Here is a 13,240-nt window from a genome sequence, read left to right as displayed (position 1 = left end):
GGCAAGAACAGCCAAATGGTTGTGTAGAATGAGGTAAGAATGAGATTATTAAACTCCTGACTGTAAAGTACACAGCAAATTATTAATTGGGCTATGAAAACATGAATTGTGGAGAGCTGTGGCTTTGTTTCCCACAGATTAAAAAAGGGCACCAAGCTAAAAACAAGTTTAAAACAGGGTACTTTACTCGACCACCTCTACTGCGCAATCAAATGTTACCAGACACATATTAAGCTGAGAAAAAAGTTTTAATAACACATACACATACATTCAGAAGACTTTAAACAAGACAGTATAAAATTTTAAAGGAAAAAAAACACAACACATTGCATTTACTGCCTAAGAGCTAGTAGATTAACTGGCTGACAAGAATGCCCCGGGGAAACTGAGGCACAGATGAGGTGCTCCTGCACCACAGAGTCAGCATACCCACGAGATCGAATTGTGCTGACTGACTCACACACCCACCACCTGTACCCGACCCTTGCCTCCTGAGGGACAAGCCAAGGTCTCCAACTCAGCTGCTTGTCAATGAGTCAGATTTAAACTTAAAAATACTCCTGGTTTCTAGACTCCACACATCATTACTGCCCCCACCAACTGTTTGATTGGGGGGACAGAGGAAGAAAAAAAAAAACCTAAAACAAAAACAAACAAACAAAAAACCCCAAATGCTTCAACAGAGCCTGGGTGGTAACTATCTTATCTATCATTACTGGGGAGATACATATATATATTTTTTTGTGAAGTCAAAAGCAAGCTACTACTTGCATTAAAAAAAAAAAAGCCAACCTTCTGAAAGGTGACAAAGGCACCGTTGCCATCAGGACACAGACAAAACAATGCACACCACTGACTTCAGTGCTACACAGGTGATTTTGTGCACAGAAAGCCTCTTCACTTAACATGGATTACAGAACTGTATTTTCAGGTAACAAGAAAAGCAGGTCAGAAAAGGCAAACAGTTACACACAAAAGCAGAAACACAAGTACTTTAATTTTCAGCTTGCAGTAAGGGTAAAAAGTTTGACATACACATCCAGAAAATTAGACAAGGATTATTTTTGGCACAGTAATATTGCCAAACACACCACCACTCAGTGCAAGCTCTGTTTGCCAAGTCCCAAGTATGGCCTGACAGTCTCTGTGCAATGAGCATTTTCTCCCTCTCTCCCATTCCATTTCCTGGGCAACAACAGGCAGAGGGAGCCAATGCATGGGGACTCGGAAGGAGATGGAAAATACTTGATTTGGGAGGAAAACCATGAGCTATTTGTGCTAAAATAGAACCACAACATTTCCACGAGAACCAAATGTAAATACTGACTGGACTATGACCTGGAGGCTGAAGACTGAGTGCTACCAGAGTCATAAATACAGAGGCCTAAACTGATGTCTGGCCATTTATTTTAAAGGGACAGATAAAGTATTTTTCTCTAATGGAGAAAGACAATTAAAAATAGAGATTTTATTCTTATTGGAACTGCTAAATAAGAATGTATCAAAGTGGTTTTAAATTTGATGGGTGGTTATTGGTTGAAACTGCAATATAAAAGGATCACTTAAAAACCTGAATAACCCACTTGTCCCCGTCAATGTACACAATAGAAAATATTTACACACTGTAATTACAAGCAATATAAGCAGATTTTTATACTTTGAGATTTTGTACACTTTACACAATGCAAAATGAGAAAAATATGAACACTTATAAAATTACACACAAATAATGTATCTACAAGGTATTAAATTACAGAGTGAAAGCCCCACTGTTGGGCAGATAGATGCCAGAGTTTCAAGCTTCAGTCAAATAGAACTCTTCGTATCTATCTCTTTAACCATAGTGGCATTTGTAACAATACCCTTGAGAGGTAGCATCAAGACAATATTCTTACCAGTAAACTCAACACAGAATAAAACCTTTGTTGGTCTGACTCTTGGAGCCTCGATCAGCCTCAATTCTTGAAAATGTGATTTGTGTAGTCTTCCCTAGGAAACCTCTAACTGCCCAATGCTTGACATGAGCTCTAAAGTTGCTAATGCTACTTTAAATGATGAATTTAAGAGAAAATGGTTTTTATTCCTAAGCCTCAGTTTAGAGGTAGAAAGTTAGCTCTCAGAACTTATTTTCCCCTCTCAAACCATAACACTGAGCCCAGCTCCCTTTCCCACCACCCCGACCTGGACCCACACAGACATTAGCACGCTCAGGAGGGAGCAAGCCGCTCGCTCCAGCCAATATTCAAAGAATAAGCAGTTGGCATCCTTTTTAGGAAGTAAACCCTCCCCAAACTGACACTGGTCAGCAGGAGTGTCACTACCAAGGTTTTCAAAGGGCCTAAGGCTCAATCTAGCATGTGCACTTCTGCTAACCTCTACCATCTAAACTAAAGGATGGCTTTCCAGTGTTTAAAAGAATTTAGAGCAGCTGTGGTTTTCAAGTGCAACAACTTCAAGATACAAACTCCAGTGTGCATGCACACGAGCGCGCATACACACACACACACACACACACACACACACACACACACACACACAGTCCCCAAAATAAACACCATCAAGGCCTCTGCTAAATTATATACTTGTGGAAACAAGGATTTTGGAAATTTCCAGATTTTTAAGCCTTTTATAGAGACTTCTGTAATATAGTTACCAATGGCCAGAATTCTAGCTTAGCTGAGAGTTTATGATTAAACCAGTATTTAAAAATATATGCATTACAAGAAACCCTAAACAAACTGCCTATGGATGTTCTGGCACTTTAAAAACAGTCACTACTTTGTAGCTTAATCTCTTCCTCTAAGGGCAGTCTGACAACACACCAGATGTCTGTTCCTTGATTTTAAATATATTTAAAAATCTCAGATTTATAATCTTGAATACTAAAGGATATATATGGGCTGAAACTGCTTACGGTTTATGGAGTTATAGAAGAGACCAACACTTCTAATTACAGGGCTCTATTCTAAGCCTTCCCTTTGCACCCTAAAATAACCAGAAGGGAAATGAAAATCAGCTGGACGTAGGCCTTCATTTCAACGTCCAACGCAAGCTGGTCCACACTTTTCTTCCTTATTTCTGTGATGATCCAAGTGTTATGAAGCCACCTTACAAGATAACTGCTGACAACTTATCAAGAGGTGCCAGGAGGGGCAGGCTGGATCCGCAGCTATCAGCTGCTTCTAGCCTCCCCTCCTTTGCTTGATCCCTGGTCTTTCCACTACAGTCGCTGCAGATGGCATTTCATATCTGCTTCAGAAACTGGCAAGTCTTCATCACCAGCCTCACACTACACATGCAGGTGGCACACAGCCGTGTTCCTCAGCATCTGCTGGATTCCACAGTAATCCTCTTGGAAAGGCCCTTCGAATTTTGTATTTTTGCTGCTTTTTGCTTCTGTTACGAATCTGGCACCCAGAAGTCATGAAGCTGCCCCTTAGAGAAGGGGGAGAAAAAAGAAAAAAAGGAAAAATTTAATCAGATTATAAATTAATCCTTCTAAAACTACTAGTCCCTGGACAGCAGGCTTTGATAATGAAAGTTAATAAAATCATTATATATACACATCTCTGAAAACAAATCTTTTTTTCTTTTTTGGGATAGGGTCTTACTGTATAGCTCTGGCTGACTTTGAACTCACAGACACCTGCCTGCATCTGCCTTTCAAGTGCTGGGACTAAAAGCACGAAGCAACCATGTGCAACTGAAAATTTCTTCTGATTTTATAACCTTTACATTTTATGACCTAGTAGTAAAAATGCATAATATAAATATAGGGTATTTTTCTCATGGGCACACCCACAAAGGGATGTATTTAAAGAAATTAATGTGTTAAACTGATTAGCATTAAGTTTTGCTATTAATGCCACATTGGCACAGCAAAGTAACCTTAAAATTTTGAGGGAACTAGACAGATGACTCAGAAATTAAGAGCACTGACTATTCTTCCAGAGGACCTGAATTTAATTCCCAGCACCAAATGACAGTCAATGAATGTCTGTAACTCCAATCCTAGGAGATCTGACATACTATTCTGGCCACCAAGGTTATAGGCGTAGAAGTGGTACACAGACAAACATGAACACAAATCACCGCCTCACACAAAATATTTAATAAACAACAACAAAAAGTCTCACATTGCACAAAGGGAGCTTGAGGACATCTTCAAGCTCAGCTAACAGAAGTCTTCCCAGCATGCACAGGGTCCTAGGTTTGATCCTCAGTTCAGAATGAACAGGTGTGGTGGCGCATACCTCTACTGCCAGCAGGAGAGGAAGAGGTAACACCTACTACACCTGGCTAGAACATGGTAGGCACACACACTGACCACTGAAAGGTGATAAAACATAGGATCCTACCAAAGAATATGCTCAAGATGTTTTCCTTTGAAAACATACTCACAAATACTTGTACATTATTCTTTTTTTTTTTAAAGGTTTTTATTTATTTATTACATGTACGTACACTGTAGCTGTCTTCAAACACCCTGTAAGAGGGCATCAGATCTTATTGTGGATGGTTGTGAGCCACCATGTGGTTGCTGGGATTTGAACTCATGACCTCTGGAAGAGCAGTCAGTGCTCTTAACCACTGAGCCATCTCACCAGTCCCTTGTACATTATTCTTAATGGTCAGAAAGCAGAAACAACTCATGCTCATTTTGTAAGTGGATAAACTAAGTGTTACACATGTCATTTAGCAATAGAAAGGATATACATATTACAACATTTATCACTGTCAGGTAAAAGAAGCTGATCATGAAAGACCACATACTTCATTCGTGTGCAGGAAAGATCTACAAGAGGAAAATCTCCACAGAAAACAGATAAGCATCTCACGGGGAGCAAAGAGAGGGCTGAAGGTGGTGGAGGAATGGGCAGGGACTGCAGAGCAGTGTGGTGAATTGTGCACCACACATTTTATCTTAACAACTGTTAGAAGTATTCGTGCTAGCCTACTGCACTTGATTCACTGTGACACTTTTAAGTGGGTGCAAGTCTCTGAAAATAATGGACAGAAAGGAAACAAACTCTAAAATTCAGACACAAATCACACAGCATGCAGGAATTTTCATAATAAATAAAACTTAAATAAAAATGACACCTGAGTAGGCCGACAGTTCTGGATTATTTCTTGCCATTTTCCATGTATTCTGGCAACCAAGTCTTTCACCTTAAAAATAACAAAAAGAGAAAGAGATATCAGATCAAAGTATCCTCATTTAAGACCAATTGAGCACGATAGAAAGTGTCCACAGCTATGTATGGAGGACACGCTGTGCACCCGGCACTCAGAAGGACTGCTCAAAGTCCAAGAGCAGTCTGAGCTGCTGGGAGATCCTGCTTCAACAAAACAAAGCAGCAAGATTAAATACACACGCCCCACCCGTACCTCAGAGCTTCACAGGCTTGCACCCAACAATCCTCCTTGATTGCTGTCAATAAAAAGGCTACTCATCTTTTGGGGAGGCTTTCAAATGATAACACATTTTTATAATCTAAAATGTGAAGTGATTATGACTTAATTTTGTTTGCTTTTTGAGACTGGGTCTCTCAATATAATTGTGGCTATTCTGGAACTCCCTATGTTGACCAGGCTGGCCTCAAACTCAAGAGATCCACCTGCCCCTGCCTCCTGAGTTCTAGGATTAAAGGTTTGAGCCATCACTCCCATCCTTAATTTTCTTTTATTTTATGCATATGGGTGTTTTACCCCCATGCACATTTGTTCATTCCTCACTGAGGCCAGAAGAGAGCTTCAGATCACCTGGAATGGAGTTATCACAGACAGATCCTTGTGAGCTGCCATGTCGGTGCTGGAAATCTAATCCAGGTCCTCTGGAAGGCCAGTCGGTTCTCTTAACAGTAAGCCACCTCTCCAGTCTTAAATTTCTCTTTTAAAATTTTTTTTATGAGATAGTGTTGCTCTATGTAGCCTTAGTTAACATTACATTTTAAAAAATATTATTTATATTATTTATTAAGTGTATACAAGTACACTGTACACACACCAGAAGAGGGCATCGGATCACATTCCAGATGGTTGTGAACCACCATGTGGTTGCTGGGAATGGAATTCAGGACCTCTGGAAGAGCAATCAGTGCTCTTAACTGCTGAGCCATCTCTCCAGCCCAGTTAACATTACATTTAAAGCATTTTTTTGCCTCTGCCTCCTGAGTACAGGAGTTACAGCAATGCACCACCATGCCTGATTTCCTGTTAGTAAAGATGGTCTAGAGAACCACAACTCTGCCTTCAAAGAAGTTCCTACTTTCCCCTATACAGCTGTGGCTGACTGACTTTTCCCTATTACCTCCACCTGTCAAGTGCTGGGACTGCAGGCATGCTCTACCACACCTAGAATAAGATATTTAAACAAGCCAGAAAAAAAATTTTGAGACATATTTTCACTATGTAGCCTAAAACTGTGGCCTAAAACTGGTTAATGTAGACCAGATTGGCCTTGAACTCTCTGAGATCTGTTTACCTGTCTCCCAAGTGCTGATATTAAAGAACTGATCTAACATTCCTGGCCATACGTCAGGAAGACACAGGAGGCAGAGTCAAGTGGATTGAGGCTAGCCTGGTATACAGAGGACTTCTTGAGATAGCCAGGGCTACACAGAGAAACCCTGTCTTGAAACAAACAAACACACAAACAAACAAACAAAGTTAAACTTTCCACTTTTCTCCACTATGTAAAGTTTAGAAAACTGTCTTAAAGACAACCACCACTTGTCTACAGAAGTTCTGGGAAGCAGGAAGCTCCTAACCTATTTCAAGAAGATCATGCCCTGCAGCAGTTTACAGGGCCAGTGACTCTGCCGACAGCGTTCCTGGGCCAGCGAAATGGCTTAGTGGATAAGAGCACTTGCTGTGAAAGTCTGGTGGCCTGAGTTCCACGTGTGGAGCCCACATCATGGAAACAGTGGACCCATCTTGTGAGCTGTCCTATGACCCCCACCACATGAGCAATGTGGCACACACCCATCTCCCAAGTAGGAAATAAAATGTAAGAGGAAAAAAAGAATGAAATCTAAACCTTCGTGGTCCCTATTAGGATGTCTGTCAGCAACAGCCAAAAGCACTGCATGTATATGTCAGTAACTAGTCACACTCCAGAATATCCTTCTGAGGCCAAGGCTTTGTGTCTGAGACCAAGTGTGTGTGGAAGACAGAGCGTCTTCATCCTTCTCAACCCTAGTTTTTGAGACAAGGTCACTCATGAACTTAGAGTTCAAAGACCGGCTCAATGCTGACGGGTGAGCTGGCCCCCCTTGCCTCTGCCCCTCCCTCAGCACAGGGGCACAGCTGTGTGCTAGCACTCCTCTTTCCGTGGGTGCTGGGATCCAAGCTTAGGTGCTCACGCTTGTGCAGCAGGCACTTAACTATACCCCACGTACGGGCTTTAACTTGTATAATGAGAAAACAAAAAGTCCCAATAGTGCTAAAGAAATTCTTTCTTTGGCTGTCAAGAAATTTCAGAACAAATAGTAAAGTGAAAAATATATTTGCTTTGAGATTACTTTTTATTTGTACTTTCAACATAGCTAGCAAAACACTCAGTAGAAGCTGACTAACCAAGTCCTAACCCAGAGTGTAAGTAACACTCCTGGTACTCAGGAGGCTGAGGCAAGAAGACCAAAAATTAAAGGTATTTGCCACAAAGCCTAACAACCCAAGTTTGGTCCTCAGGATCCACATGACTGAATAAAAGGACCAAGTCCTACAAGTTTTCCTGTGACCTCTATACTCCAGCCAATAAACACACACTGGAATTTGTGCATACCCACCCCCACCCAGGAAATAAATGAATGTAAAATAACCCTGCAGAGCTTGAGGAAAGCCAGGTACAGTGGTAGATATCTGTGATAAACACTTGGAAGGCAGAGGTGCGTGGACTGGTGTGAGTTCATAGACAGCTTGCTCTACAATGAATTCCAGGCCAGCAGGACTACAAAGTGAGACCCTGTAGACTGTCTTTACTTAAAAAAAAAAAAAGTCTTTTTTATGTTCTTTGAAGTAAGTACATATCTGAGTATCCAATTAAGTAGCTTTAATACAGTATCACTAAGCTATAACCACAAGCCTGCCTACACACACACACACACACACACACACACACACACACACACCCATCCCACCTCAAGAGCTTGTGTATTGCTTACATTTTCTTTTTCTTCCAATAGGGCCTCACTGTGTTGCACAAGAAAGCCAAGGACCCAGGTTTTCCTGCTTTAGTTTCCCAAGTGCTGGGATTATCAACAATACATAAAAACAGGAGGCGAGCACTCAGTGGGAAAAGTGCTTGCTGTGTATGTAAGCTTGAGGCTGGAGTTTGAATCCCCAGAATCAGTGGAAGCCAGCTGTAGCAGTACACATCTGTAATAACTGGAAGCTAAAAGACCAACTGTACTGTTTTAAATCAGGTATGAAGGAAGCAAGGAATGACACTCGAAACTGTCCCCAGACCTCCACATGTACACCAAATTATGTGTATGCCTACACACCCACCACAAATAATATACTTACTTTAGTTCTGTAGAAAAGTCTTGCATCTTCTCTAATATCACACTTAACATGCTTTTCCAAAGCCCCACAAAGCAGCACGAAGTGTTTCTACACAAAACAAAACAAACACAATAGATGAAAACAATCCTGAAGTCTTGCAAAACAACAGACAGTGCAGTTAAAAAAAAAATATTGCTTCAAACTTACTTGATGGAGTCCCACCTACGAAAGGTGTTGGCTTCCACAAGAACACAACGGTTATGATTCATCGATAATTCATTTAAGCCTTGAGCCCCCTTAAGGTGGAATGAGCACTGACTGCCACGTAGACTTTAGCACTCGTGTGCTAATTTAATTCATAGTAACTTTCTTCCCCCTCCTGACTGCAAGAATGGTGCTTCTACAGCACTCTCTGCTCTGACTTTAACAGAATACCTGCATCCTTGCCCTTTATTGGGTTTGGAGTGATGGTTCAGTAGATTTTAGCTCTAGAATCTGTATTAGGCATCTTATAATCATCTGTTAACTATAGCTTCAATGGACCCGGGGTCTTAGGCCTTCAAGGGCATCTGCACTCACGTGTGTACACCTCTCTGAAGGAACATATGTGTGTGGATGGGTGTGTATACCACGGTGCATGGGCTGGGGTCAGAAGACAACGTTATAGAGTCCATTCTCTCCTCCCTTTCCATGGATTCTGGGAAGTGAACTCAGGTTATCAGGCTTATTTAACAAGCCCTTTACCTGCTAAAACACCTTGCCAGTCTCTTATGCTTTTTAACTGCATTATTTTAGAAACAGGGTATCACTATATAGCCTTGGCTAGCTTGGAACTCATTATGTAGAACAGGCAGGGCTCAAACTTAAGAGATATGCTTGCATCTGCTGGGATTAAAGATAAGCAAAACCACTCCCAACCACACCTGGTTTTATGAGGTTTGCTTTGTTTCTATTTCTGAGACAGGGTATATGACTCTAGAGCAGCCACTCTCACCCTGTGGGTTGAGACCTCTCGGGGATATCCTGTCTATTATTTACATGACAATCCAATAGCAGTAGCAAAGTTATGGTTATGATTCAGTAGCAGCAAAATAATTTTATGTTGGGGTCACCACAGCATGAGGAACTGTAGTAAGGTGTTACAGCACTAGGAAGGTTGAGAAGCACTCTATAGTCCAGCCTGGAACTTACTATAGAGTCCAGGCACAAACTCATGCTATTACTCCTTTCTCAGTCTCCAAATTCTGGATTATAGGTATGAGGCAGTTTGGCCAGCAAGCATAGGCTTTTATTAATAGAGAATTAAATGTCTGCAAAGGTGGTGCACGCCTTTAACCCCAGCACTCACATGCAGGTGTATATGCAGACAGACCACTTATATACATAAAATATATAATTCTTAAAAAAAAATTTTGTGTGTATGTACATACACCATGGCGTACATGTGGCAGTCAGACACAATGCATAGGTTGGCTTTTTCCTTCTACCATGTCGGCCTTGGGGATTGAGCTCAGGTTGTCGAACCTGGCAGCAAGCACGTTACACCACTAAGCATCTCCCTGGTCCCTATAAATAAGCAGTTTTAAAGGCATTTTAGTTTTTCTAAAGAAAAAGAAAAGTGAGTGGAGGGGGTTCAAAGGAAGAAGTGGGAACAAACCATCAAAAGCTAATCCACTTGGTGCCCCTGATCTTACAAATGCATTATACTACTGCCAGGTTATGGTCCTTGAGCTCTACTCCAACAAAACTGCTGAGAAATAATTCCTGTCACTAAGATATAGTTGCAGGGTAGCATGCACATCTTCTAGAGCACACTCTGATTTCCAGAGCAAAACCAGTCAACTTCTAACACACATATGCTTATTCATTTCACAAACGGAAACACCTATTTATAATAACACTAAATATTACCTACCCGTTGTCCAGAAGAAAAAGAATGAGAACAACTAACTTCCCCAACTAAATGAAGAAGAATGTAGGTCAGGTAATATGCCTGTTAGAGAGATGAAGAAAATTACTACCCATGAAAAAGTTAGTATAAACACCATCCCAGTCTACAGACTAGCAAAGCTGCCCAGGAAAGACAGGATTTCACTTAGTCTGAGAGGAAGGGAAGCTGTGTACTTAAACCAGACTTTCTGATTTTTAAACTAAGTGCTTTCTTTTTACTATCTTAAAACTGCTTAGTGCTGGGCCACAGGAAAGCGCATTATATCATTAACAACGACCCTCGCACCCCATTCTCACTGTTCTGAAAAACTTCTAGAAAGCAATAAAGTATAAAATATGATTATATGCCCTGTGTATTTATCCTCTAAGATCTAGCTCTGGATACCTGCTTTTCAAGTTCTAAATGAAGACTGTCATCAATAGTTTCATTTGGCTGTTCGGCCCTTTTCTTCAAGACCATTTTCTTCAACAAATCAGAAGGCTTCATCTGCACTAGATAGCGATGTAGGACTGAGACCTATCAAGAGAAGAGAGGCTGGTCAATTCTGAGCAGTGCAGTGCTCTTTCTTGAGCTAATTCCACTGTGCCCACTCTCATTCCCACTCCTTTTCCATAGTTCTATGATACCCATTTTTCTGTTTACTTGAAAACTCTTCACACACTTAAGGTATTTTATGTTACGATTTAGTAAGTTAGGATAAATGCTTAGGACAAGAACAAATGATATTATAATAGAGGTCATTGAATTCTAAAAAAACAGCACTATCCAATGTGGTGGCTCATACCTACCATCTCAACCCTTGAGGCTGAAGCAGGAGGTATCACTGGGATTTCAAGGCTGACTGGGCTATTAGTGAGTGGCTGGTCTGGCTGACACTGAGCACACAACCTGATGGGTAATTATTCATTTGGTTCTCTTTTATACAGATATAAAAGAATTATGTGACAGACAAGACAGACGTTAGTAAGACCAACAGCGGAGATGCTATCCTGGATCCTTTGATGGCTGCAAATATTGCTAAATGCACTGAAGGCTTTTAATTATCCTAATGGCTCAGGAATGGAGCTGATGGGCCACCTGACTAGGGTGGGAGTCAGTTCTGTCCCACAGCATCCTGTTGGTTTATACGACTAGATTACGTTTCCCAGAGTAGAGTACCATTTTTATTTATTCCTAGGCCATAACCTATTACTTTATGGTGACTTACAATTCAAACAGTACAGGCATACTCAGATGAAGTTTTTTAATTTTTTAGATCCAACGAAAGGCAGCCCTGTAAGTGCTATCACTGTTTGCAGAGTCAGCAGAACTCAGAGTGGTGTTCCTGTATATCTACTTATGCATATTCATATTGATCTCTACTGACAAGAATCGGAGGCACATCACAGTAAGCTCTATGATCTATAAAGACCACCTGTATTAAAACAGGCGTAAGATTTGGTTAATCTGAAACTTCTAATCCTATCATCACACTGCTAATCTTGGGGAACTGAATAAATCCTCAATGTCATAACTGTTAATGGCAATTATGATTTTTCTCAATAGTTTATTTACAGATTAATTCATCAGTCTGTAACTGTCCTATAGGGTAGAGGCTATACTGTCTTCATTACAGATAAAAAAAAACTAGTTTTTTTAAATTAGGTATCATGCTAAAGGTTGTATCAACAGTGTATCATGCTTGAAAGTTGAATTTACAAAGGACTTTGTTGTTGTTGTTTTGTTTTTGAGGTAGTTTTCTCTGTGTAGCACTAGCTGTTCTGGAATTGTGTGGACCAGGTTGCACTCAAACTCGGAGGTCTAGCGGCTTCTGCCTTCAGAGTGCTAGGATAAATGCATGAGTCACCACATCTAGCTAATCAGGACATCTGATTTTGGAATTCATAAATTTATATTTCCCAACACCTAACTCTCCCATTTATTAGAAAAAAAAAACAATATTGTTACCTGAAGATTACTGGCATTAGGAATATCTTCATGTTTTTCATCCAAAAGCTTTGAAATGATCACCAGACTGAGACATTGCCTCAGCTGCCTGGAATTAAAAATGAAAAGCATTTATAATGTGTTTAACCAATACTGCTTGACAGGTGAGTAAATGAGCCCAAAGAAGTCGTAGTCTCTCAGGGTTGTAGAAGAAACAACTGTTACAGAGCTGCAATATGCTCACGTAAGAAATACACATCAAGTTAAAACTGCCTCTGGCTGGGGACAGAGTTCAGCTGGTAGAGTGCCTACCTAGCATGACACGGTAGTGCACATGTGCAATCTCAGTGCTCAGCAGAACATGACACGGTAGTGCACATGTGCAATCTCAGTGCTCAGCAGAACATCAGGAGTCCAGATAATCCGCTACCACATGCCAAGTCCAGACTTAGCTTGAGCTACTAAGAACTTGTCTCAAAAAGTAGACAAGAAGGCTGAGTGTGATAGCTCAGGACCTTAATCCCAGCACTTGGGAGGTGGGAGGAGGCAGATCTCTCAAGTCTGAGGCCAGCCTAGTCTACAGGGTGAGTTCTAGGACAGACAGGACTACACAGAGAAACTCTATCTCAACTCTGCTCCAGCTCCCTCCACCAAAGACCACCACCACCATCACCACAACCACCACTACCACCACCACCACCACCACCATCACCAAAAGTAGGAAAGAAACTCCCTAAAGCTCACTAAGATAAGAACTTGTTACTGATCTTGTTGACTTACTGACAGAAAACCAACCTATTTGAAATAAATAATCTTACTGAAGGATAAGAAAGTGAATTCATTTTTGTGTTA

The 13,240-nt window shown here is 40.9% G+C and overlaps 1 protein-coding gene across 2 annotated transcripts in view; it reads right to left on the bottom strand.

Moving 5' to 3' along the window:
* Positions 1-229: 229 nt before the first annotated feature.
* The window catches only part of Slf2 (SMC5-SMC6 complex localization factor 2), a 58,259-nt gene continuing 45,248 nt past the window's right edge, over positions 230-13,240 (bottom strand). Inside the window, exons 15-20 of one of the 2 annotated variants that reach the window (XM_028773300.1) lie at positions 12,410-12,497; positions 10,847-10,978; positions 10,427-10,504; positions 8,533-8,619; positions 5,104-5,172; positions 230-3,435 (exon numbers count right to left, since the gene is read on the bottom strand). In XM_028773300.1, coding sequence (XP_028629133.1) covers positions 3,400-3,435; positions 5,104-5,172; positions 8,533-8,619; positions 10,427-10,504; positions 10,847-10,978; positions 12,410-12,497 — 490 coding nt within the window. In that variant the 3' untranslated portion in view covers positions 230-3,399. The remainder of the gene's footprint in view (positions 3,436-5,103; positions 5,173-8,532; positions 8,620-10,426; positions 10,505-10,846; positions 10,979-12,409; positions 12,498-13,240) is intronic. The other variant, XM_028773304.1, reaches the window with a different exon arrangement.

Source organism: Grammomys surdaster, unplaced genomic scaffold (assembly GCF_004785775.1).
Source record: "Grammomys surdaster isolate TR1022 unplaced genomic scaffold, NIH_TR_1.0 66, whole genome shotgun sequence".
NCBI lineage: Eukaryota > Metazoa > Chordata > Mammalia > Rodentia > Muridae > Grammomys > Grammomys surdaster.
Note: the sequence above shows the minus strand (reverse complement) of the source record. Positions and strands in the feature narration are given on the sequence as shown.